This window comes from Podarcis raffonei, chromosome 8, assembly GCF_027172205.1.
Source record: "Podarcis raffonei isolate rPodRaf1 chromosome 8, rPodRaf1.pri, whole genome shotgun sequence".
In the NCBI taxonomy this organism is placed as follows: Eukaryota; Metazoa; Chordata; class Lepidosauria; order Squamata; family Lacertidae; genus Podarcis; species Podarcis raffonei.
The window spans coordinates 6,581,314-6,608,573 of NC_070609.1; the positions used below are offsets into that span (position 1 = coordinate 6,581,314).

Consider the following 27,260-nt stretch of genomic DNA (forward strand, 5'->3'; position numbering starts at 1 on the left):
CCACCAAACGCGCGTGCGCAAAGCCCTCCCGTTGGCCTCCCCGAGCGGCCGCTCTTTTAAATCAGAAAGGACTGGGCGGGTCCCGCTTTTCTTTTTGTTGTGATTGTGGGCGGGTCCTTGCTGGGTTTGCCACCGCCCCGCCCTCTTCATAAAGAAAAATCCTTGCAGGGATGCGCATGCGCTCCGTGGTAGAGGGGGGCGTGTCCGAGAAGGCGGCCGTGCGCAGGCGCAGCGGCTCCTCTGGGCAGCGGCGGCGCCCGCGCGTCGTCAGTTGGGTCAGTGCCGCCGCCTCGCACGGAGCTGGGCGCTCCTTCTCCCTCACACGGAAGCCGCTCGCTCCGCGCCGAAGTTCCCGCGCCCAAGCGGATAGTATGGTGGATTACCACGCTGCCGGGCAACCCTCTTATCAGTACGGCGGCAACGGGCCGGGCATCGGCGACTACATGGCTCAAGAGGACGACTGGGACCGGGACCTCCTGCTCGACCCAGCCTGGGAGAAGCAGCAGCGCAAGGTGAGCCCGGAGGAGGCGCCTCCCCGCTTCCCTCCTCAGCTGCGGAGAAGCAGCCTTAAAAACGAAAAAAGAGAGGGGCGAGGGTTCCTCTGGGCATGGGCAGAGTGCTGCTCCCTTGGCCCCTTCTCTCTCTCCCTTACCTCAGGACTGGGGTGAGAAACAGCCTTAAAAACAAAAAGAGAGGGGCGAGGGTTCCTCTGGGCATGTGCAGAGTGCTGCTCCCTTGGCCCCTTCTCTCCCTTACCTCAGGACTGGGGGGAGAAACAGCCTTAAAAACGAAAAAAGAGAGGGGCGAGGGTTCCTCTGGGCATGGGCAGAGTGCTGCTCCCTTGGCCCCTTCTCTCTCTCCCTTACCTCAGGACTGGGGTGAGAAACAGCCTTAAAAACAAAAAGAGAGGGGCGAGGGTTCCTCTGGGCATGTGCAGAGTGCTGCTCCCTTGGCCCCTTCTCTCCCTTACCTCAGGACTGGGGGGAGAAACAGCCTTAAAAACGAAAAAAGAGAGGGGCGAGGGTTCCTCTGGGCATGGGCAGAGTGCTGCTCCCTTGGCCCCTTCTCTCTCTCCCTTACCTCAGGACTGGGGTGAGAAGCAGCCTTAAAAACGAAAAAAGAGAGGGGCGAGGGTTCCTCTGGGCATGGGCAGAGTGCTGCTCCCTTGGCCCCTTCTCTCTCTCCCTTACCTCAGGACTGGGGTGAGAAGCAGCCTTAAAAACGAAAAAAGAGAGGGGCGAGGGTTCCTCTGGGCATGGGCAGAGTGCTGCTCCCTTGGCCCCTTCTCTCTCTCCCTTACCTCAGGACTGGGGTGAGAAACAGCCTTAAAAACAAAAAGAGAGGGGCGAGGGTTCCTCTGGGCATGTGCAGAGTGCTGCTCCCTTGGCCCCTTCTCTCTCTCCCTTACCTCAGGACTGGGGGGAGAAACAGCCTTAAAAACAAAAAGAGAGAGGGACGAGGGTTCCTTTGGGCATGTGCAGAGTGCTTCTCCCTTGGCCCCTTCTCTCTCTCTTACCTCAGGGCTGGGGGGAGAAACAGCCTTAAAAACAAAAAGAGAGGGGCGAGGGTTCCTCTGGGCATGTGCAGAGTGCTGCTCCCTTGGTCCCTTCTCTCTCTTACCTCAGGGCTGGGGGGAGAAACAGCCTTAAAAACAAAAAGAGAGGGGCGAGGGTTCCTCTGGGCATGTGCAGAGTGCTGCTCCCTTGGCCCCTTCTCTCTCTCCCTTACCTCAGGACTGGGGTGAGAAGCAGCCTTAAAAACGAAAAAAGAGAGGGGCGAGGGTTCCTCTGGGCATGGGCAGAGTGCTGCTCCCTTGGCCCCTTCTCTCTCTCCCTTACCTCAGGACTGGGGTGAGAAGCAGCCTTAAAAACGAAAAAAGAGAGGGGCGAGGGTTCCTCTGGGCATGGGCAGAGTGCTGCTCCCTTGGCCCCTTCTCTCTCCTTTACCTTTGGACTGGAATTATTATTATTATTATTATTAGGTAGTCTCATGTACTCCCTCGTCGTCCCCGGGGGCTTGTGTGTGTGTGTGTGTGTGTGTGCACGCGCGCGCGTGTCTGTGTGAATCCGTGCAAGTTTAATTTTTTTAAACGGGAGAAAACTAAAGCTCCAGAAAAGGAGGTCGCGGGGGGGGGGGGAGAGAAGCTTGCAAGTCTTGAGTTAGGAGAACGTGGCGCGATCCCGAGTGGGGTTTTTCCCGTAGGTGGTGGTTCTTCCCCGCGTTGGGCGAGCAAAAAATAAAATAAAATGTTTCCGAGGGCGGGGTAGGAATGGGGATCGAGAAAGAGGCTTCCACGGCCTTTGCAGACACCAGGAGATCCTCTTTTAATCCGAGCGTGCATTTTGGGGAGCCATTTCTCCACCTTCCTTGACATACCTTTGCATGGTGGCAGCGCTCCTGTTGTGGCTCAGAGAAGGTAGAAGTGTGAAATGTTTGGGGGGGGTGTCCGAGGTAAGAGATTGGGGGTGACCAGTGGGTTTTGATGGGGTGTACTGGGATCAGCGGTGGAGGCGGCAGCAGCAAGATTACACACTGGAGGGCATCTATATAACAACAACGCCAATAGTAATTATTATTTGCGGCTTACCACTTTGCTCTGGCCTTGAGGAACTTACCTTTCTCCACCTTTCGCTTCTGTTCCTTCCTTCCCTGCCTCTTTTTTAGTTTATGTAGCCCTGGCGGTAGGGCCTGTCTGGTGTGTGTGTGTGTTTTAATTGCCCTGAGCTGCTTTGGGAGACAATGGCTGTCTGCGTCTTATTTATTGTAATCTCGCTTTCCAAAGCGCACCAGGTGTTGTACAGATAATAAAAAAAATGCACTTACCTCTGAGTCCTGTGTGAGCTTTTGGCTGCTTGTGCCCTAAAGGGAGAGGCGTTCCTTTGCGGTTGGGGGGGAATAATATGGTGGGAAGAGGGGTTTTCAGTGCCCTGGATCTTGGCTCTCAAGGGTGTGTGATAATGTTGTGATGTGAGGGTTGGAGGAGGCAGATGGGGCATGTGGGTTTTCCTCCGCAATGAGGGGTAAATTTGGGGTGCAGGGGTTCCTTGCCAGTGGGGTGATGGTGGACAAAGGGCAGCCCAGGGTGGGGATAGGAGCCCGAACGTAGACTGTGATAGGGGTACAGAGAGCCCATGCTTACTCTGATCTGCCAAACAGTGGTTCTGAATCTGGATTCGGTGTGTGGCAGTGTTCAGTGGATCCTGGGGGTGGAAGTGAAATTGCATGATCTAGGAATATGACAAAGCATACCAAAGGTAAGGTGTAAGGGGAAGCTAGATTATCAGAGGGCCTGTTTTGCCCTGGGCAGTCTTAGATGTGTATAGTTCTGTGCAGGTCTACTCTGAAACAATCCATTGAGACTTTCCCCCTGTTGCAGGACTGCAGTCGCCTTGTATGGAGCAGCATGTGGAGGCTTGTGGGTGGCAGATAGGTGTTACGGGACCGAGACTTCTGGGTGTGGGGTTTGTTGGCTTAGGGGGCTGGCAGTGTGCTTCGTGAGGTGTAGGTTCTGGGCATAAACCCAGAAGGGGCAAAGAGTTGGCTAGGGACTGGAAATGAATAGGGCACTAGCACGTGCCGATCCTGGTTCTGATGACGTGGAGGACGTTATTTCGCGGCGATACCTTTCTGTTTCATGTTGGGGTGGCAGTGGCAGAGTTCTTGGGAGGAGAGAAGGGAGCAAAATGTTGGCTGGGGTGGTGGTGAGGTCTGTGGGGTGCTGTTTTCTAGGTGCTGCTGCCTGTGCGATGGAGGTTGGGAGGGCAGGTGTGGGCCTAGAGAAGAGGGCACACAGGATGCAGCTTAGTCACTGTTCAAGGTGGCTGGAGTTTGCTTATGGAAATGTTGATGGAGGTGTGTGGGGGGGTGAGCAGGGAGTGGTAGGAAGAGGAGGAGGAGAGGCAGTGCTGGGTGGGGCAGCTTAACTTGCCTGGTGAAGAGCACGTGTTGCCAGCCATCCCTCTCCCAGCATTCTCCCTTGATTGATTCATCCTGCGGAGGGGGATGGGGAAGAGCCGCTGGAAGGAATGACTGCTGCTTCCCGCCTCCCCCCCCCCCCCAGTCCCTCTTCCCTCCTCAGCTGCTGGGGAAGCGTTTTTTAATTACAAACTGGCTCACCACAGAAAACCCCCCTGGGAGATCTGGGCTGCTCAGTTAGCATCCCCATACATCACACACCATTTTTATGGGTGATGTGTATGTTCTCTTCCCTTGGAGCACTTCTCTCCCCATAACCCAGGCTGGGGTGGCTTGGCCATTAAATGCTGCAAAAGAAGGGGAAGTTGTATACGGGTTTTCCACCCACTGCCCCCTTTCTCTCGCCCCCCCCCCACCGCTCCCCGCCTCCATCCTAATGTGCCTGGACTTTATTAGATTGGAAGCCTGCGGCCAAGGACTGTTCTTTTCCAAAAAATGTGCAGCATTTAGACATTTCAGGGCCTTCATAAATTAATGACAATAGTGCAAACATTTGCTGCCTCGGGCATTGCTCATAGATGATTGGTAAATTTAATCCCCCTGCCCCCCCTGTAGTTAAAAGCCACTTCATTGCGTGGTTTTATTGGGCAAGTCCAACAAGTCCAGCCCTTGAAAGCCAGGCCTTCAGTTTCCCCTGCTGTTGTTAGCCAGCTCCCTGAGGTCAGCTGTCATGTCCAGTAGCACTGACTTGCATTGATTGTGCCTGCCCCCCCCCTCACTGGGCTGCCAGGGTTTCTGCTCTCATATCTGCGGCTTGTGATGTGGAAATAGTCGTAGGGGCAGACTGAATTCCCGAGCTGCCTGGGCTGTTTAACTGTAGCAAATCCCTCTGCACTTTGCTCAGTGTTAAAGCCATGTGCTTTGTGTGTGGCAAAGGCTTACATTAACAGACAGCCTCGTTTATTGCTTTACGGATCCTCCCCACCACCACCTTGAGCCTCTCAGATCTGAGAAGCGCGCGTGTGTGTATGTACAATGTCTACAACCTCTGTCAGTTGCATAGTACTGTATGTGTGTTTCAATCACAGGAGTAGCTAACATGTGTCCAGACCACTGGCCATGCTGGCTGGAGTTGAAATTAGTCTGTTGTCTTTCAGCGTAGTCGCTCCTGTTCTAGAGGAAAAAGTCTGCTGCATCTGAGAGACAAGAGTTGGGAACTTGGGTGTATTTGGTCCTGCTGTTTCCACGATGCTCTTGCCCAGGCACCCCTTCCTTTTACAATAATACTAACCTACCTTACAGGGTCGTTGTAAGCATTGCTAGAACGAATGTGTGCTAATACTCCAGCAGCACTTTACTGTATATAATATCATTTAGTGTTACAATTATTGGGAGGGAATACACAAGGGTGCTTTCTAAAAAGCCGTATCTTTATACCGATCAATAGCAGCTGTGTGGCGATTTCATTTTCCAATAACCTCTTTTTTTTTTACCGGACTTAACCCTCAGGCTTCTGGTCCAGCTTTCCTCCTTCCAATCTGCAGTGGCCAACGTTCCTCACTTTTGTCTTCAACCTCAAGTCATGTAGAATTTCTCTTATAAAATCCTAGTTACCTTGCTGAGTGCTAGGAGGGGGAAATTTCCCCCTCTTTCCCCGCCAGTCCCCAGCGCCTGCGAAATTACTCCAAGACTTTGGAAGAATATCCTGGCTGTTGCGGACGTTTGTATCGTCCAGCAGAGCATTTGTGCTCTGGATTTGAATGGCAAGCGGTGGTGGGCCATCTGCTATTTAGTTTAATTATCTTAATTGCACGCTGTCTTAAGGCTCAGCTAAGAACAGCGGAGCCAAATTCAAGGAGGCATGGGACTCTGTACCGGCTCTGAGTTGGCAGGAGGAAAGTCCTTGCGGGAATATTTTTTTTTCTGAATAGAATGAGCATGTGTTGCTCAAATACATGTAACAAGCCTCAAACTTTCAAGACCCTCCCTGCATGCTCGGCTCCTCGGCCTCCCCTCAGAAATATCTGGGCTGAAATCAAGATACCAGAGAGTAGTAGCCACTAGACTTAATGGCACGGCTTGCTGTGTGAGAGCCAAGCTAATGACTTTCCCATGTCTCTGGCATAGTTGCAGCCTGGAGGGAATGTGCATGTGTCTTTCCGAAAGCCTGTTCACGTAACAGTTGCTGGGGGAGGAAAAGGTGCGGCCTCTTAAACGCTGAACGGTAGCATCGTGCTCCTCCCACTACACCTGGCGACACAGGCTTTGAATCAACCTTGTCACTGTGACGTTGCACCTGAGCTATTTTTATGGGGCAGGCGCAGCCAAGAGCAAAGCATGCCAGGCAGCATATGGCTTCCACGCCAGAGGAAGGGCTTTCAAGGTGTCGTCGCACAGATGATCTATTCCTTTCTCCGCCTTCTTTCCCTCCCCAGAATGGAAAACTTAGGTTGAAATTTGCACACGTTCAGCTGTACACACTTGGCAAATGAAAAAAGAAAGTTGAAGAATAAAATAAAATGGAGGCAGAAAGGGGGTAGGAGTCTGGGAAATTTTTTTTCCGTTCTCCCACCTGCCAATGGGTTGTGATCATAAAGGATTTGGGCTTCAGGTGCGATCCCTGGAATATAACCCCCGCGTCAGTTGCAGGTTTATTGTAATTTCTTTATGTTACCATTTCAGGCTGAAAATTGATGGGTTGAGTTTCATGTTGGAATGCTTGTTCGCAGGAAATTCCCCTTGCACATTTTTAAAAAAACATGCATGTAGGGGTGTTGTACGGAGGCTTGGCTATGAAAACTTGATATGTTAGTTTGCTTCATGCAAAGGGCTTTCAAGACATGCGTCCCCACCCTTTACTCACCTGCAGTCCAAAGTGCTGCACTGCAGCATTCTGATACTTGTATAAATGAGCTCTCTTTCCCCCTCCTCCAATAAGCTGGTGCCTTGAACTACAGCTCCCATCAGCTGTGCTGCCTGGTGCTATTGGTAGCAGTTGTTGTCCGGAACATCAGGACACCAGGTATGAACCCGGGGGAAACCGATATGAGCTGCTCCTCTCTTTGTTTTTCCGAGGAAATTCTCAACAAGCAACTGAGCCATAATAGCCTTCTCCCTCCCGTCCTTGGTCTGGGACTGATTAAAGGAAAAGGGGTGTGTTGGGTCTGTTGCCACATTCAGGCCATGTTCAGAGCTTGGAATGTCAGCGAGGAGCCCACGCCATAACTTGGAGTTTATTTATTACCCTCATATTGCAGGTTGGAGGAGCAGGGTGGGGGTGGTGGTTTGTCTAAGGCCCTGCAGGGAGGTACAAGCTGGGATGGGCTTTGAACTGGAGAGATCCTGACTCCTAGTCCCTCTGCGGCTTTCCGTTTGCCTCTCCTGAGCCTTTCCGCCCGGCCGAGGCTCCTCGGCGACTTCCTGAATTGCCCTGACGTGAGCAAACCGAGCCTCCCCTTTGTGAACCGGATGCGCAGTTAGGTAGCCATCTGGAATCGATTGTCCATAGCCATTTCAGTCCTGCTGGGCAGTAGCTCTGCACCATGTTGCTCCCGGGCCCCGAACTCTTGTTCAAACATTGTTATGGCAAAAGTGTTTGGCCAGAGAGACTCCTACTGCTTCTGTGCTGATCACACTTTGATAAACATCCTTTAAGTCACATTCTCAACCAAAGCTCAGATTTCTTCTATTGAAAAAACAACAATAACCAAAACTGCTCTGGTTGTGTGCTTGGAAGTGGAAAATCTGACTTTCTTTCCTCATGTGGTTGAAAGATGGGGGAACGTCAAGCTTGTAATGGTCATTTTTACCCCAAATGCTGAGAAAGCTGGTTATTCCACCCCACCCCCCGCACGTACAAGACGACAATTTTACAGTGGTACCTCGGGTTACATATGCTTCAGGTTACATACGCTTCAGGTTACAGACTCCGCTAACCCAGAAATAATACCTCAGGTTAAGAACTTTGCTTCAGGATGAGAACAGAAATCGTACTCCGGCAGCGCGGCAGCAGCAGGAGGCCCCATTAGCTAAAGTGGTGCTTCAGGTTAAGAACAGTTTCAGGTTAAGAACAGACCTCCGGAACGAATTAAGTACTTAATCCGAGGTACCACTGTACTTTACTTTTTTTTTAACAGGTCCCAAACTTAGAGGTTTAGGTATATTTATTCTGAGATTTGGAGCTTACTTTGGAAGCAAAAGGTGCATGATGCGTTCTGCTGCAAATTCTGGGTTATATTGCTTTTTCCACTAACAAATGGGCACCTTTCTTAGGGCAACATGAAAGAGCGATCTGGGAATGCCGAGTCCACGAAGGTCAAGGGAGGGTGTGCGTTGCCACCCTATCAATTTCTGTACGTCAAACACTAGTGCCAATATTTGAACAGTGGGTGACATTCCTGTGTCGTGTGGCTTCCTGTTGCTTGTGGTTAGGCACGCAATATCTTCAAGTGTATAGGAGTCATTAGTTTAAGGTGTGCTGGATTTGGACAATTCAGCCCTGTTTCTCTGTGTTGATTGCTTCATATTGACAAAGGTAGCTACTGTCTGAAAGGGTTGGACAAGGCCTGCAGCCCTTTTACGTGACCCAGAAACGATCTTAATGTGGTTTGCAGACTTATTCTGTACTAAAGAACTGTGCAAGCTGGACGCGGGTGGTGCTGTGGGTTAAACCACAGAGCCTAGGACTTGCCGATCAGAAGGTCGGCGGTTCGAATCCCCGCGACGGGGCGAGCTCCCGTTGCTCAGTCCCAGCTCCTGCCCACCTAGCAGTTCAAAAGTACGTCAAAGTGCAAGTAGATAAATATGTACCGCTCCGGCGGGAAGGTAAACGGCGTTTCCGTGCGCTGCTCTGGTTCGCCAGAAGCGGCTTAGCCATGCTGGCCACATGACCCGGAAGCTGTACGCCGGCTCCCTCGGCCAGTAAAGCGAGATGAGTGCTGCAACCCCAGAGTTAGCCACGACTGGACCTAATAGTCAGGGGTCCCTTTACCTTTACCTTAAAGAACTGTGCAAAGATTCTTGTCCTCAAAAGGCATGGAGGGAGAACGGCTGTTGATGAAGAAGGTTCAGAAACATTTGTTTAAAAACCGTGGCTGATTTCAAAACTTGTAAGACGATTTTAAGGGTTGATTGGTGGTCTTTAACTAGCCTTGCAAATATGCCTCCCAAAGTTACTAGCCTGCTAGTGGCTGATAGAGGAGGGATGGAGGAGATCTGCATTGCTATGCTGGGCATGTGAAGGAGGGTTTTGTCTCTCTGTCTCTGCAGCAGCCCGCTTGGTTTCTGTGTTGAGCCGAGAGGAGGGATGGAGTTCTGCATCTCAACCATGCCAGCCCACTCGCCCAACTGCATGCCTGTGGCCGCCTGGCAGGTGCTTAGATACTTCTGATTGTTGTGTTTAATTTCTGAAGAGGCTGTTAGTTCTTGAGAATGGAGGATTCCTTCTCCCCTCTGCCTTGGACATTGCAAAACACAGCAGGCAGACATTGTAACACTTCTCAACACTGAATTATTGCTGAGTTGATATGAAACAGTTTCTGGTGCAGTTTAGCGGCAGCAACACGCCACATTGTAGAGAGGAGAAATGCAAGTTTGTATCTCTTTTGGCACACAACTTGGGGAAATCCGCTGCCGTTTACTTGGCAAAAGTAAAGGGCGTTAATTCCGTTTGGAAATCTGGCAAAGGTGCGATCAGGTTGTGCCTTGTGAGCAATCCTGGGGTGGTGGTGTTAGCCTACCCTTCTGCTCCCATTTGCTTGAGCTTTTCAAGGCCACAGGAAGGCAGAGAATGTGCTGCCGATGCCAGGGTTCAAAATCGGCGTTTTGCTGCTGGCGTGGGCCCAGTTGTGGCTACATGGAGATTTACATGTGCTAGGTTGGCAACCACAATTTAAAAACCCTCTGCCTTAGTCCATCATTAATGCCATTTCCATTTCCGCTGTGTGTGCTTCCCTTTCTCGCGCGGGGACAAGTGAATTGTTGTAAGAGCTATCTACAGTCGAGAAATGTGGCTGAGATATTAGAATCACAGAATTGTAGCATTGGAAGAGGGAGGCTGAGGGTCATTTAGTCCAACCTGGCGAATAGATATTCCATTGTGGCGACCGACAGCAACCTAGATTCAAGGTGCCATTTTAGCTTATATACCCAAGTTTAACCCTGCCAGATGCTATTCCTGGCTTCCGTGTTGCCATCCCAGGTTTCAATTCAGGGGGTGAAGTCCTCCAAACGTTGGACTCCATCTCCCATCATCCAGCGTGGAATTATCGGAGACCACGAACACTTGGAGGGCCATGCCACGGGTTCCCCATCACTCCAGACTTAATTCAGTGGGCCAGGCACACAGGCAGTTGCCATTCACCCATGAGCCAGAGGTGGGTAGCAAATGGCACATTTGTGTATACCAGGGATGTCCCTTGCCTTTAACCCCCCCAAACAGAACTCTCCCCCCAAAGCTTAGCAACCCCTAAAAAAACTGGGCTCTTCTCACTTAAAAAAGCCCAACAACTTTGAGCTGACCTCTACCCCCAAAACAGGGCTTCCCTCCCACCTAAAAAAAGCTCCACAATATTGAACTGAACCCCAAATAGCAGTTCTTGGTCCCAGGACTTCTTAAGCAAGCTTCTGGCAAGCTCTGTAAAGCCATGGACCCTTTTAAATGGTTCAGTCTTCTCCTGAAACATAGCAGGGTGCGATGTCTTGAAGGATCTCCCCCAGGTAATGGTTTAAACTTGCTCATGGTATCTTCTGGAGTGAGGGGGGGCAGTGAGGTGCTGGAGTTCCGAAAATGGCCGTGTAAAGTCACTTTGGGAAGTAGTGTGTCCACTTGTGAGGTTTGCAAGCTGTGTGTGGCTGTTACGTGTCTGGTTCTCAGGGAAAGTGCGGGGGGGGGGGAGTGGGTCTGTGCTGGAATGTGAGCTATGCACAGTTTCAATAGCATTGTGCGACTGTTTGCATCTCCTGCGTTGTCCTACCAAGACTGTTGCAAATAAACAAAAGCCGGTCTGCATTCCAGCTTTGTGTTTTCACGAACTTCCCAATCTTGGAAGCTTTTCTGTAAGGAAAGGGGACAAAACGAGTGACTGCTGGCTGGTTGTACCTTGCTAGGAAAAACGCTGGCTTCTCAAGCGTACTAACCTTTCTCCTTCCCTCCCACCCTTCCTCTTGCGAGGCAACGGCCGTAAATTGTCCTTGCACGTCGGAGGATCTGCTTCCAAGTTGCTGGTGGTTTGGAAGCCATAGCCAAGCACTGCATGAAAAGCTTTTCTTTTTCCCTGAGCTGGTTGGACGGGCTGGCAGATGAATCATCTCTTATTAGCTTGCCTATGTAACAAATCATGATTTAAATTTCACTCGATTGGAGCACATCCAGGAAGCCAAGTTGTCCCGACTGAGGCGAGTTGCATATGAGCGTCTCTTGGGCCGCCAAGTTACAACACTTGGCCCTAGAGCTCCCGGTCGAAGAGGTCTGTGGTTAAATAGCTGCCTTGTCTAACAGTTTGAGAGTCTGCTCTCTGTCGCTTACCCCTTTGCTGCATTCTGACAAGCCACATTAAAGCATTTTGCCAGATGAAGATGAGTGTGCGTGCAGGATTTCTACAAGAATAGATTAAAGGGATGTAAACAATTGCTTCCAAGGGAGCTGAAACTTGCACAAAGAGAAGACTTACCGGAGCTATGAGTTTATGGCCTTGTTGACAGTAAAAAATCACTAGCCTTTCTGATCACTTGTTACTTAGCTGCAGTGTTAGAAATTAGCCAGGTGCGTTTTGCGACTAGATTGGGTTCCGTTGCGACCAGGTTGGCGATGGACGTCTCCATCTGTCTGGCTCTTCTTCCAGCGGGTCAGCAGAAGAGCCTATTTATTGCATTTCTATCCCACCTTTTTCTCCAAGAAGTTCCCCCCCCCTCCTCAGTTAATCTCGGCAACGGCCCTGCAAGGTAGGTGAGGAGGCTGTGACGGACTCCGAGGTCGCCCACTGAGCTTCGTGACCGAGTGGGGATTCGAACCCTGATCTCCCAGGTCCTAGTCTGGCACTCTAACCATTACACCGCACTGGCTTCCTAGAGCCCTTCTGCTATGGGGCAGCTCTGTAAATTAAACAGTTAAATAAATATGGGGAACACAAAATGTCACCTAGAGAAGGAACTGAAATATTTTCCCTTTTTTATTTATTCTGGATTGTTTTTGTTTGATGTTTTAATGTGCTGTGAACTGCTTTGCACATCACAGGCTTGCTTTTTGGAGAGCCCGCTTCTCCTTGGCGACATCTCATTGTGCACATGCAATGTTGAAAGGTCTGGAAACCTGTGGGTGGGGCCTGCGCTGTGGGTCTCTCCCCCCACCCCTGAATTGGCACCATTATGATTGGTTTCACCCATGTTCCTTTGAGGGCCTTTTTACATTACAGCCATACCATGGGATGAACCCACGGAAAACAACAAGTGCTGTCACACGGAAAAGGGGGGGCTAAATTGTGGTGGGACCCAATTGGAACACATCAAGTTTTGCCTGATTATTCTAACTCCACGCCGGCCAGGGGCTGTTCACAAGCCAGGACAAACAAATTCAGCAGGTGCAGAAGAGAAAGCAATTAATCCAAGTGGTCTAATAGAAATGCCAATGGATTTGGAGTAATTAGGCCTTCATTGGCGAAATCTGTTGCAATTTCTTAAATGACTGGTTCCAGTAACCTACTGACTTTAATAAGGGCAACTGTCCTTTATGGTCCTGCACCCTAGTCCATGGGGAGGGGGAGGCAACACTTGCAAACCTGAAGTTATACAACAAGGGTAGGCAAACTAAGACCCAGGGGCTGGATCCGGCCCAATTGCCTTCTCAATCTGGCCTGTGGATGGTCCGGGAATCAGCGTGCTTTTACATGAGTAGAATGTGTCCTTTTATTTAAAATGCATCTCTGGGTTATTTGTGGAGCCTGCCTGGTGTTTTTACATGAGTAGAATGTGTGCTTTCATTTAAAATGCATCTCTGGGGCATAGGAATTCGTTCTCCCCCCAAAAAATATATAGGGACAGTGAGGGACAGTGGACTAGCCCCCTGCTGAAAAAGTTAGCTGACCCCTGTTAATCGAGATCCAGTGCAGTGTAGTGGTTAGGTGGTCAGACAAGGATCTGGAAGACTAGGGTTCAATTCTATACTCCTATTGATGGAGTATCAATGCTATACTCCTATTGATGCAGCAATTCTGGGCTGCATCAATAGGAATATAGCATCTAGATCAAGGGAAGTAATAGTGCCACTGTAATCTGCTCTGGTCAGACCTCACCTGGAGTACTGTGTCCAGTTCTGGGCGCCACAGTTCAAGAAGGACACTGACAAACTGGAACGTGTCCAGAGGAGGTCAACCAAAATGGTCAAAGGCCTGGAAACGATGCCTTATGAGGAACGGCTAAGGGAGCTGGGCATGTTTAGCCTGGAGAAGAGGAGGCTAAGGGGTGATATGATAGCCATGTCCAAATATATAAAAGGATGTCACATAGAGGAGGGAGAAAGGTTGTTTTCTGCTGCTCCAGAGAAGCGGACACGGAGCAATGGATCCAAACTGCAGGAATGAAGATTCCACCTAAACATTAGGAAGAACTTCCTGACAGTAAGAGCTGTTTGACAGTGGAATTTGCTGCCAAGGAGTGTGGTGGAGTCTCCTTCTTTGGAGGTCTTTAAGCAGAGGCTTGACAACCATATGTCAGGAGTGCTCTGATGGTGTTTCCTGCTTGGCAGGGGGTTGGACTCGATGGCCCTTGTGGTCTATTCCAACTCTATGATTCTATGAAATCCCCACATGACCTTACTGGGTGACCTTGGGGCCTACCTCACAGGGTTGCTGTGGGGGATTAAATGTGAAGGAGGAGGGGGAAATCCCATGTTGTATTTTGAGGTCCTTGGAGAAGAAGGTGAGCTATAAATACCGGTACTACAAATAAATAAAAGCAGAGGTTGGATGGCCATCTGTCATGGATACTTCAGCTGAGATTCCTGCATTGCAGGCGGTTTGGACTAGATGACCCCTGAGTCCCTGATCTGGTTGTATGATTCTATGAAAATCAGGATTGTTTTAGGACTGTTGCAGAGAAGTCTAGCTACTCTTCCTCTCATCCCTTGCGACATGCCAAACTCTTGGAAGTTGCAAACTGGGATATCCATGGCGCGGCTAGACCAACATTTCCAATAAGTCTGCAGAATTGACTAGCCTTATTTTCTTGAATTTTAAAGGAATTTCTGGCCTGAAACCAGAGCCAGCTTTCTCTCCCCCCCCCCCTTTTGACAAAAAGGGCTTCCTTCCCTGAGATGATTAACCCACCGCAGGCGAGTGGGTTACTCCCAAGGCTACTTGTGACCAGGGCTCACCCTCGGAGAAAGTAGTAGAAATCGTTGAAGGATTACACAAGTTTTCCATCCTGCCCCCCCCCCCCCAGGAGGAGGCTGCTGTGAGTGGGCTGTCCCAGCGCAGCCGCCCTCTTTAGTCATCTCCTTAATTTCAGTGGCATTCCGCATTTTCCAGCGTGACTTCAAAAGAGCCCTTCTCTCCGAGTTTCTCCCTAGCTCCTTGCCGTACACTGGTGCGCTGCTTCGCTGTAGTAATTCGAGAGGTGCCAAAAGATATACAGCTGCCACATACATTGGGAATGGAAAGAGCCCCTCCTCCTGCTCAACTTCTCCCCCCCCCTTTTTCTTTTCTTTGGCACTTTCAGCTGGATGCCTGCTTCCTCTCCATATAAGGAGAGGGCTGCGAACATGAAAAGCCACATTCGTTCACAAGACAGGTAGAGCAACTTCTTACACAAAGATCAGATATTTCGCTTTTTGAATACTCCCTCTGTTCGGAGAGCCTTTTGTTTTTTTGAAAGTTCTCATCTCCTTTGCCTCATATTCAGATATCTTGTTGCAGCGGGGGAAGAAAGCCAGAACCCAAAAGTTGAAGTGTGTGTGTGTGTGTGAAGTGGACAATTGCCAACAAACCAGAGTGACCCAATCCGTCTGCTTCTCTTCACGTAGCCCCACAATTAGGAACTTGGTTCTCTAGGCTTGACGGTTCAGTGTTGCAGCCCTAAGAACATAGGAAGGGCCTTCTGGATGAGGCCAATGGCCCATCTAGTCCAGCACCCTCTTTTCCCAGTGGCCAGCCAGACGCCTGTGGGAAACTGGCCAGCCAGGATCCAAGCACAAGAGCAGCTCTCTCCTCCTGTGGTTTCTCCTCCTCCTCCATGAATTTGTCCAGTCCTCTTTCCCTCCTTTTTTTATTTCATAGTTTATAGTTTTTATTTCATTTTAATACACCACATACAAAAAGAAAATATGAAGATACACAAGTATCCATCACCTCCTAACAACTAAAAAAGAAGAAAATAAAAATAAACAACAACAACAGCACCAATACATTAAATATTACTCGTAATACATTGTAATGAGAGCCAGTGTGGTGTAGTGATCAAGAGCGGTGAACTCGTAATCTGGGGAACTGGGTTCGCTTCCCCACTGCTTCACATGCAGCTGCTGGATGACCTTGGGCCAGTCACACTTCTCTGAAGTCTCTCAGCCCCACTCACCTCACAGAGTGTTTGTTGTGGGGGAGGAAGGGAAAGGAGATTGTTAGCCGCTTTGGGACTCCTTAGGGTGGTTATAAAGCGGGATATCAAATCCAAACTCCTCCTTCTCCTCTTCTTCTTCTTCTTCTTCTTCTTCTTCCTCTTCTTCTTCTTCTAATGTAATGTACAGTGGTACCTCGGGTTACATATGCTTCAGTTTACATACGCTTCAGGTTACAGACTCCGCTAACCCAGAAATATTACCTCGGGTTAAGAACTTTGCTTCAGGATCAGAATAGAAATCGTGCTCCGGCGGCCCGGCGGCAGCAGGAGGCCCCATTAGCTAAAGTGGTGCTTCAGGTTAAGAACAGTTTCAGGTTAAGTACGGACCTCCAGAACGAATTAAGTACTTAATCCGAGGTACCACTGTAATGTCAATCCTCTTTTAAAGCCACCCCAAGTTGGTAGCCATCCATGTCTCCCGTTCGAAGGAAGCAGTACTCGGAAATGAAATAATTTGTGAAGCAGACTTTGACCCCGTTGTTTGTGCCAAGGGTGCAACCTGGAAGCATGCAAAGAATCAGGAAGTACAAGATCTGCTGGATCCGGGACCAGCGAGACTCTGACTTTAGGCCTTATTTGGTTAGATGGATGGATACTGCTTGCTGAAAGAGTTGTGGGAAGTGAATCACTGGCTCAAGTATACCCTTGCTCTGATCTTCCGTCTGATTAGGTGGGATGCTTCAGTCATCTGGATCCCAGATACCCCTGAAGCCAATTCATTTTGGGGTCCCAGCCACAGATGAACATGATAAGCATACCTTGGCCCTCACCTGGCGGGCAAAGTCACCTGTGAGCCTAAGACTGCAGCTACCCATTACCCCAAACAGGCAACTGCCCATGAAAATGGCATCTGTGTGCCTCGTTCTTTCCTTTCTGCCCCCTGCACAACATTTAGTGCAACCTGCCCCGTGTCTTAATGATGTGCATCCCTCCCCCACATTATCCAGTGATGTGGGGCAGGTGAAATAGTGTTGTGATTCTGTTAAGTGCATGCACTTGCCATTTTGGTGTTAGCTCCTTGTTCCAACCTCAGACTTGCCTCCTTTCATCCCAGGCTCATATCCCAAGTTCAGATGAACCTGTATTTGGCCCCATGTCCAGATGTTGTGTCCCTGCAGCATCTCTGCAACCTTCCCTTTGTCCCTCGGGTGGCTTCAGAGATGAGGGCTGTGGGGCAACAACACAGACGGCAGGTGATCAGGCTGGGGAAAATATCCAGCCAGCAGAAGCTCGCTGTGTTATTACATTTTTTATCTTGATCTTCCCCTGGGGAGTATATCGTTCTCTCCTCCCATGTTATCCTCACTTAACACCTTGTGACGGAGATTAACCCCTTTCCCCAGGATGATTAAACAGGCTATCCTTGCATTTTCCATATCTAGATGTGAATGGACTTGTGTTCAGTTTTAAATGGTTTGTGTGCTCCCTGCCCCTCTAGTTTGACATGGTACATTGCAGGCTAAGCCCAGGGTCCAGAGTCCTGCCTACTATTCCACGCTTGCAGCCCTTTGCACGCCCTGAAAGCTGCTCCTGAGACCCCAGGAGACCCTCCAGAGAGGGTTACCTCCAGCAGAACAACTGAAGGCAGCCTTCACCAGCCCTGGTGCGTGCCCTACAAGTGCTTCAGACTATAGCTCCCATCAGCCCCGGCCAGCACAGCTAAATCAGTAGCTGCGGTTGGCGACTTCTGTATTTTACCCTGTGAACCGTCCTGAGATCTTACGATGAAGGGCAGTATATAAATCTTAACAAATTAAAGAAATAAAATAAAATCTAAAAGCTTCGTTCTGTATGTCGTTAAATCAGCAGTGGGCTTATGCAGGTGCCTGAGATAAGGTTTTCGCCTCCCTGTCTCGTATAACTCAGCGGCAGAGCAGTCCCACAGCAACTTGCAGGCTCTTTGTTGTGTGGGCCCCCTCATAGCGGAAGAGGGATGCTGACCCTGAATCACTATGATGGGGAAAGAGTGGGTTCTTAGAGCAGAAGCTCTCTTGGGCTTGCAGCACTGGCCTTTCTTCAGCGTGGGGCTTAGAAGGCTTCTGTGGTCATGGAAGGAGATGGGGAAAGAGTGTCTGGGGCAGGGGTCAGCAGACTTTTTCAGCAGGGGGCCGGTCCACTGTCCCTCAGACCTTGGGGGGGGGCCGGACTACATTTTGAAGAAGAAAAAAAGAACGAATTCCTATGCCCCACAAATAACCCAGAGATGCGTTTTAAATAAAAGCACACATTCTACTCATGTAAAAACACGCTGATTCCCGGACCGTCCGCAGGCTGGATTTAGAAGGTGATTGGGCCGGATCTGGCCCCCGGGCCTTAGCTTGCCTACCCAAGGTCTAGGGCACAGGTGGGCAACCTGCTACCCCTGTCTGCCAATAATAATGATGATGATGATGGTGATGATACACATGGCCCCCAGTGCCTCCTGAAGCTGCCCCAGTCTTCTATCATTTCTGTATGTTTCTGTATTTTTCTTGGCTTTTAAAGGTGTATTCCACTTATTTGATAAAATTTAAAGGTAAAGGTACCCCTGCCCGTACGGGCCAGTCTTGACAGACTCTGGGGTTGTGCGCCCATCTCACTCAAGAGGCCAGGGGCCAGCGCTGTCCGGAGACACTTCCAGGTCACGTGGCCAGCGTGACAAGCTGCATCTGGCGAGCCAGCGCAGCACACGGAAACACCGTTTACCTTCCCGCCAGTAAGCGGTCCCTATTTATCTACTTGCACCCGGGGGTGCTTTCGAACTGCTAGGTTGGCAGGCGCTGGGACCGAGCAGCGGGAGCGCACCCCGCCGCGGGGATTCGAACCGCCAACCTTTTGATTGGCAAGCCCTAGGCGCTGAGGCTTTTACCCACAGCGCCACCCGCGTCCCTTTAAAATTATATACACTGATAAAATTATATACACACAAACATATGGTTCCCCCTCCCCCCCCCCACGCCTGGCCGGGGTGGGTGGGAGGAGGAGGCTTTCCCCCCTACCTGTCTGAGAACCAATTGCATACACAGCGTAGAAAGTCAGAAAGGAATCACTTCCACTTGCTTTCCAAAACAAGTAGCTGTCCTTGTCTGTTGCACTAAAACACTCCTCCCTTGTGAGTAGACCTGCATTGGGTTGGGTGTTCTAATCTGAAGTAGTGCCGTTTGTGTTCTAGGTTAGTTAGTTTTGGAAACGGTTGGGCTCTGCCCACTGCTGGCATGCAGCCTCCAAGGGAAGAGCGTCCTCAACAGAGAAAAAAAGAAAAAGCTTGCCCAATCCTGACCTAAGAGTTGATCTCCTCTTACATACAGCGTTGAAACGGGAGAGGTCTGCCCAAGCACCTGCATGAATGTGACCCGATGCATCCCAGGGCCAGTGCACAGTTTGTGTGGTGCCATATGATCATTGCAGGAAACTTAAGGAATTGCTTCTGTTGTGCATTGGGGCTGCAGCGGAATAGAAAAGAGAGTGAAATAGCATTCTGCGAGTGTCATGTGTCTGTTCTGCTCATGCATCGATAGCATTGAATGCAGCCCCTAACTTATAACGGTAGCAGAATTCAGTTTATAGAATTTGGGTTACTGTGGCACAGTGTTTCGACGCTATTTTTAAGCACAGAGTGTTAGCGGCTCTGTCTGCGCTGACTCCCCTGCTTAGGCGGCTCGTCCTCACTCTGGACATGGAAAAGGCTGCCTTATATCCTGAGTCAGTATTCTAGCTCTCCAGGGCTTCAGCACAGCTCTCCCTTGAGACGCCGGGTCCAGAGCCTGGGAATTCCTGCATGCAAAGTGGTTCTTTCCAGATTTCGGATCGTGGTGGAACGGGTGCCATTCCTGCAAGGCTTGCACACGCGGTTATCCCGACTAGTGGGGATTTCACCCCTTCTCTTTCAACCTGGCTGCTGATACTCCCTCAAATGTCCTTCATAAAAGAGGGCCAGGTATGGATGAAGTGATGGAACAGTAAGCAGAGGAATTTCTTTCTTGTCTGCTCTCCTCCCCCCAACCATTCCAAGTTGCAAATTCCGCTGGGATTTAATTTTCCTCCAGCAGGACAATGCGTCTGTGGCTTCCCTTGGCAGCCTGTGGAAATAAGGTCACTTAACTCTAGTCTGTTGGCCTTTCCTGTTCAGGCTTCAGATGGTTTCATGTGCTTGTCAAATACTGCAAGGCGACGCCAGAGTACATGCACACAGAGAGAATGGCAGCTGCCCCACTTTCCCTGCCCGGCCACAAACCAACAGAGATCCCTCTTCTTTCTTCCTCCTGCTACGGGGCTTCATCTCTTCTTAACAGACGCCAGTAAATGGCTCATGGCAAGTCAGTTTCTGCCGAATACGACATTTTGTGTGTGTTGTGTTTTGATTTCCCCCGAGTTCTCCTGGCTGCTGCTCCCCCTTTTTGTTTCAGAAGAACGTGCCAGTAGAGGATGAACTGTTATCTACTAAAACTTTCATAGCTGGATGTATAATTCAAAGCGTTGCTTCTGTACGGGGCTCTGTAACCTAAATCCGGTTGTGCGTTCATTCCCTTCCCCGTCACTCTCTGCTCCTTTTTAAACTCTGTTTCGCTTCCTCTCTCCCCCCCCCCCGCCACAATCTCCTGGCAAGCGGAGAGAATTACCGCTTGATTTCCCATGATGTTACCCTGCAAATATTGTTAAATTATATTTAGATCTGGAAATCTGCAGCTTGGGAAGAAAGGAAAGATCCCTGTTCTGCTGGGGTGGTGGTGGTGGAGGAATCCTGAGAATGTTGAAAGTGCAAACTGGAAAAAAAGAAACGAAGAATCCCAACAGTCTCAAACCAGCTGTGACTGTTGCCTTCCTTGAAATGCAACCGGCAGTTAAGGCATCAAAGTGCAGAGCAAAATATAACCCCGGCTGAAAAGAGGGCAATTAGCTCTGCTGGTGGTTCTTCCTTAATTGAACATATTGCGTATCACAGACCTCCCCCCACCGCTGACATGTCAGCAGGAATGCCACCTACATGGCTCCCCCTGCTTTGTATACAAAGCAAGCTGAACATCAGAGATTTGGTGTTACGCAGGATGCCACAATGGGGTGGGGATTGTGCTGAAACAACCCCAGTTCTGGATTGCTTGATGAGAAAGATGCTTCATTGCAGCCTAATGTCCTCTGTCTTGCACTTTTGTGCTTGCAGGAAGGGTTTCTGTAGAAGTGGGGGCGGGAGAAGGGTTTTTAATCCTCTCCATCTCGACTGCCCCTTGGCTAAGCAGCGTGTTTGTAAAATACCTGCCATTGCAATTCCTACATCTTATCTTCAGCAAGGAGGCTCATCTGTATACAGTGGTACCTCGGGTTACATACGCTTCAGGTTACAGACTCCGCTAACCTAGGAATAGTGCTTCAGGTTAAGAACTTTGCTTCAGGATGAGAACAGAAATCGTGCTCCGGCGGCGCAGCAGCAGCAGGAGGCCCCATTTGCTAAAGTGGTGCTTCAGGTTAAGAACGGTTTCAGGTTAAGAACAGACCTCCGGAACGAATTAAGTACTTAACCCGAGGTACCACTGTAGTTGGATCCAGTAGCCGTGCATGAGGGTTATTTGTGAATTTGGGGGGGGGCATGTGTGTGATTAAGGGTTATATTGAGCCCGATGGGCAGAGTGGATCATGTCTCAAAATACGCATGCGGAGGGGAAAGGGCGTGCACAACTTCCTACAAGCGTGGCTACAAAAAACAAGTAGCTCGCCAAACATCGTACGAGCCCCACCTGTCGCTGCACAAACATCGGTTGTCAGCGGCTGCAGGTGAAAACATGTGCACAAAATCTCTTTCCCCTATTTACGGAAACTGTGGGCCAAAATTACTCTCTACTGATGAGTAGCCAAGTGACTTAGAATAGTCGTGGCAAAGATTTGGCCTTCTGTGCAGTGGACGGCAGAGATGGAAGCCGCGGGAGTGGCAGGGCCTTTCAAAGACACCGAAATTGCCTCCTGGGCATGAGTGCTGGAAACATAAATTGAATCTAGCAGGAAGCCCAGCGTTGTGCTCCACATTCTGGGTAAACTGAAACAGCTTCAATTGTACAGTGGCACTCAAAAGGCACTTAGGTAGTAGAGGCAGAGCTTTTTAGTCTCCTGCAACAATTTCTGTGGTCCCTTTATGTGGGACTGATAGGTGTATGCAGGTGAACACACCCACACCTGACAGGTCCACCCACAAGGCTGGTCAAAACCAGCAGTGCCACCCAGTAGGATGGACCAACCCATTTCAGGCTGTACCACAGCGGGAGTGGGAGCAATGGATAAAAACAGGAACCGGTGCCTGAATGGCTCTGCAAGACTTTTTTGAAGCGTTGGCCCTGGCTGTGAGGGTGGGGTGCCATTTGGGCTCCATAGCAAACAGCAAAATTTCCTGGGCCAGCGCTGAGCTTGATGGATTTGCCAGAGCAGCAATGACATGTCTGGAGGAAGGAGCTGGCTTCCTTGCAACGGGCAGCAGGGACTGCCAGAGAGGCAGAGGTTGATGGAAACAATATCAGAAATAGAGCAGCGGCGCAGGATGAAACTGGGCTAGAGAGCACGGTCTTGCTGCTAGCACAAAGGAAGCTTTGACCGCAGACGTGCCACTCTGGAAAAATATTGTGCCTCTAGTGTGCGTTGTGGGGTTTCCCCCTTTACTTCAAAAGCAAGCCGGCTTCAGGAGCTACTCAGGTGTAACCCAGCTGCCCTGTTGCCACGGCTGCCATGCCGCTGGTCTTGGCCCAAGGGGACACCGCTGAGCCAAGCGTGATTTCTTCAAGCCAGCCCTGGCATGAGGTGCGGTGGTTTGCCTCGGGCGGCAGATGTTGCCCACCAGCAGATTAAAAGGCTCACAGGTCTGACAGCTGCGGTCCAGCCCACTGGGAGGTTCTCCTGCAGAGGCCCCATTGAGATGGATGGAAGCTCCTGCCCAGCTCAACGGGGCTTGTGCAGGAGAACCTCCCAGTGGGTTGGGCCTCCTGGTGATTGGCAGGTGCAATGTGGATTTTCTGCTTCCTCCTGCACCCCCCCAACTTAAACTGGATGCTATATCTTTAAGCCTTTTTTAAAAAATGAAGAAAATTGCTAAGTAAAAACCCTGCTCTGCAATGAATGCTGAGCATTACAGGCCTTCTCCTGTTTCCTACGCAGATACTTGGCACCCCTAAATGTCTCTCTTGGCAGAAGTGCCAGCCTGTTCAACTGGGCTCCTTCCACGCTTCCAGATCTCCCCTTTCCCCCTCTTCCATGAGGAAAAGGCAGAGGAGGCAGCCTTCCGACAAGTGGCACTTCACGTGAGCCTGACGCTAGAGCAAACTGGCTGAAGTGCCTCAGCCGGCGCTGCTAAGTGCTACTGTGTGGGAGGCTTCAAGCTTGCCGTTTGAATTTCTCCGAGGCCAAAGGCCGGGCAACTGGCCATCTTGTGGCAGTGAGGTGGCACGGGGAGCAAATACGCTTTGCCAGTGAAATGGTGGCTAGGAGTAATCTTTAGCATTCGCAGCACATTTTGAGGGTTCAGAGCCCTTCGCGGGCATCCTCGCCGCAATTTTGAAATCTCCCGGAGCCGAATCTCAGCACGTTGTACAGTACTACCTCGGGTTAAGTACTTAATTCATTCTGGAGGTCTGTTCTCAACCTGAAACTGTTCTTAACCTGAAGCACCACCTTAGCGAATGGGGCCTCCTGCTTCTGCCGTGCCGCCGGAGCACAATTTCTGTTCTCATCCTGAAGCAAAGTTCTTAACCCGAGGTACTATTTCTGGGTTAGTGGAGTCTGTAACCTGCAGTGTCTGTAACTTGAAGCGTATGTAACCCGAGGTACCACTGTATAAGGTAGCTGCTTTCCTTACATGTTCCCTGTGCTCATTTTGCACTTGAGCGGTGAGGTAGGTTCGCTTTCATTGGGAAGGGTGCGCCCGACTTCAGAAAGCCGGAGCCTCCCTTTGGAGACTCATGCGCTCCTAAAAGGGAATGGCGAGCACACCTGTTGCAAACTCTCTGGCGCTGCGGCGCAGTGGCAGGGCTGGGGCTGGGAAGTGATTCACCCCAGCGCAGCTTCTGTTTCAGCGCTCTCTGCCTCTCCCTTCGCAGCTACCCTTTGTCTCCCACAAAAGCAGTTTCCTGCCGCCGTTCCTCAGCTAAATATCGCAAAATTAGACCCAGGCTGCAGCCTAATAAGGCAAAAGAATGATGGGAATCCTCTGCGTCTCGCTTTCCCCTTGAACTCTTCTCTGCGGCTTCAAATGTGGGGAGGTGGGGGGCATTATTTTTTTAAGGGAACATAAGTATGCCAATGAAATTTCTGCGGTGAAACTCCCCAGGATAATCCCTCAGGCAGCTGTTGCATTTATTTTCTGCTGGGGTGCAGAATTTATTTTATATACCGTATTTTTCGCTCTATAAGATGCACCAGACCACCATGCCACAGGAAATGCCCTTTCCATGAGGGGCTTCCTGTTTCCTGTCCTGTCTCCCACAGAGCAATGCACGCATCATGCCTTGATCCCTGGCTTAGGGTCTGTGTTTGTATGTGGAGCAGAATGAGGGGGTAGAACGGGCTGTACCACTCCAGAGCTTGGGCAGGGGGTGCCACTTTTCAACGCTAACCGCCCTCGAAGCTTTCTCGCCAACAAAAGCAGCTATATTTGCTGTTTTTATTTTATTTTATTGCACAGGGCGCTTTTACTGAAGGACAGTGTAGGAATGCAAATAACAATAACAGGGGAAACTCCCTGGAAATGGAAAACTACCTGAATGTTGACTTCTGTATACATTCAGAAGTATGTAGAATTTCTGCGCACCTGACTGCCTTTCACACCAGTGTGTTGCTGTGGTTGGAGTGTTGGATGAGAACCTGGGAGACTAGGGGGCAGATCTTTACCTAGCCACAAAGCCCACTGGATCACTTTGGGCCAGTCACTGCCTCTCAGCCTAACCTACCTCACAGCTATGTAGTGGGGGGGGGACACGGGGGGGGAACCATGTACGCCACCTTGAGCTCCTTGGAGGAAAAAGGAGACATTATTTATTATTATTATTTATTGAATTTATATACCGCCTTATACCCGGGGGTCTCAGGGTGGTTCACATAATTAAAATCAAGATATAAAACCACAAAATACATAATAAAAATAAAACAACAGCCCAATAGCCCCCCCCCAAACATTTTAAAAGGGCATAGGATGTAAATCAGATCAACCAAAGGCCTGGTTGAAAAGGAATGTTTTTTCCTGGCGCCTAAAGGTGTATAATGAAGGCGCCTGGCAAACTTCTCTGGGAGAGCATTGCACAGACAGGGAGCCACTGCAGAGAAGGCCCCGTTCTCGTGTTGCCACCCTGTGGACCGCTCGAGGAGGAGGCACACAAAAGAGGGTCTCAGAAGATTATTTCAGGGTCCATATGGAAAGAGGCGGTCCTTGATGTATTGCGGTCCTGAGATATAAATACAATAAGTATATATAATAAGTAAGCAGTCTCTTCTGCCAGCACATTCTGCTGCATGTCTCGGTGGAACGGACTCCCCTGAGAGGCGGCCGACTCTCCTTCCTTGGAGGTTTGTAAGCAGAGGTTGAATGGCCGCCTGTCGTCTGTGATCTACTTGGGATTGCAGCGCTGCGGGGGGTTGGACTTGATGACCCCCGGGGCCCCACTCAACTCAACAATTCTATGTCAGCTTCTCTTTCCGGGAGCATAGGGCAAGCGGCTGTTTGGACTGTGTTTCGTAGAGGACTGCCGGGAAAAGCTCGCCTACTCCTATTCGCCCCTCCCCATGTTCAAGATAAAACATAAGTTGACCTTCTGTGTATTATTCCAAACGGGCAGCGTGTTTTCTCACGGTGCATTAACTCCCGCTTCTGCGGTGACATGGCTCTGCTGGCTTGGAGGCAGTGGGGTGGCTGACTGCAAAGGTCCTGCATGAAATGAGCTGTGGACACGAACATCTCGCTGCCGCCACCCAGCTCAATGCCGCTCATCAAAGCAGATCCAGAGGTCTGGCTGCCTCTTTAGCTAGGGAGCTCATTAAGGCTCCTCGGAGATGGAGATGGAGCCTCTGCAACCTGTCACAGACTAGGCTCTCTGGCCTCCGTTTGCACCCAGTCAAGCTGGCGTAACCACTTTGCCCTTTTTGGAGCTCTTCCATCTCTTTCCAAATGAGCTGCAAACATCTTATAACAGCTTTGCGAACCACCTTCTGAGCAATGGAGCAGTTGCTTAGAATTGTAGACTTGGAAGGGGCTCTGAGAGTCCGTCCCTCAATGCAGGGATCTCAGCTTAAAGCATCTAAAGCTTAACTGTGGCTTGCCAATTTGGGAGTCTCCTGTGCGCTTGGCTAAATAGAGACTCCAGCTACAAATGCACTGTATCTCTTGAGTACCAGATTCCAAGGGCAAATGAAGGAAAGCAATTGATTTCACTTCCTGCTTGTGAACTTCCCAGTTTCAAACTGTTGACTTTTGGAACTTTTAGGTGGACTTTTGGGACCAATGAGGACATCATAGTCACCCATGAATTGTTGTGATGGGAACGGAGAGCCTTAGCATGCTTCTCCCCTCCTCTGGCATAATCTGAGGGCCAGATGTTTTCCTGATTGACTGCAGTTCAGCATGTGGCCTGAACACTAAGCTGTGGCCGGCCTTAACAATGGTTTGCTTAAAACAAGTCTGCTTCAGAACCCATAGTTTGGAGTTGGCTTATTTCAAACAAGCGGGTAGTAAATATACTGTGACTTGCTTCAAACAAGTTTTAGTTAAGGTTAACCACAATCTGTTAGGTTCGGACAAATTGGCAGCCTGCTGTTAATCAAAAACGGAAGCAAAGGCTTCTGATCTCTTTGTGGCTGCATTGGAGGAAGCTGAGCTTGGTTGTGCAGAAGCCCAAAACTCACTGTGGCTTCTTCCTGTCACAGTGAGCCACGCGGGCTGTTATCAGGGATAAAATTCCTAGATCAGATCACCCATGCCCTCTTAGGAGTATTGTGGCATGGTTGTGTTAGGCTTTAAAATGTTTTAGTATTCTTTTTAATATTTCGTTGGTTCTGATTGTAACTTTGGATGGGCATTTGCCCAGAAAAATAAATAGGTAAGGGGGTATATTGACACCTTTTAGCACAGCCACTGGTGAAGCAGCATCCGAAATTCACCAGGTGCCAATCGCATTTTGCGCCTGGAAGCGGGTGGCGCTGTGGGTTAAACCACAGAGCCTAGGACTTGCCGATCAGAAGGTCGGCGGTTCGAATCCCCACCACGGGGTGAGCTCCCATTGCTCGGTCCCTGCTCCTGCCAACCTAGCAGTTCGAAAGCACACCAGTGCAAGTAGATAAATAGGTACCACTCCAGCCGGAAGGTAAACAGCGTTTCCGTGCACTGCTCTGGTTTGCCAGAAGCGGCTTAGTCATGCTGGTCACATGACCCGGAAGCTGTATGCCGGCTCCCTCGGCCAATAAAGCGAGATGAACGCCGCAACCCCAGAGTCGTCTGTGACTGGACCTAATGGTCAGGGGTCCCTTTACCTATCAGCCTCTTATGACCGAGTGAAGATGCCCGGGTGCCAAGATGGCACCTGACATCTTCACCAACTGGAGGTGCATGCCTGGGGATCCTTGGATCTTGCCTGTTTTCGCACACTTAACATCCTGTAGAATTTTGTCTGTTATATTTTATCTGCACAAATCAGAATGAATTTCAGGAACCCCAAAGGTCCTTTTGAAAAATGCAACTTCCGAGCCGTCTGGCCCCAAATTGGCAACTGGGCGTTCCGTTTGGGCGACTGTAACCCTGGTTT

At 50.1% G+C, this 27,260-nt stretch overlaps 1 protein-coding gene across 6 annotated transcripts in view; it reads left to right on the forward strand.

Moving 5' to 3' along the window:
- The first annotated feature begins 244 nt into the window (after window positions 1-244).
- ACTN4 (actinin alpha 4) overlaps window positions 245-27,260 on the forward strand; it is a 129,087-nt gene continuing 102,071 nt past the window's right edge. For 2 of the 6 annotated variants that reach the window (XM_053401827.1, XM_053401831.1), the window contains exon 1: window positions 245-512. In XM_053401827.1, the coding sequence (XP_053257802.1) occupies window positions 372-512 (141 nt within the window). In that variant the 5' untranslated portion in view covers window positions 245-371. The remainder of the gene's footprint in view (window positions 513-27,260) is intronic. The other 4 variants (XM_053401826.1, XM_053401830.1, XM_053401829.1 and 1 more) reach the window with 3 other exon arrangements.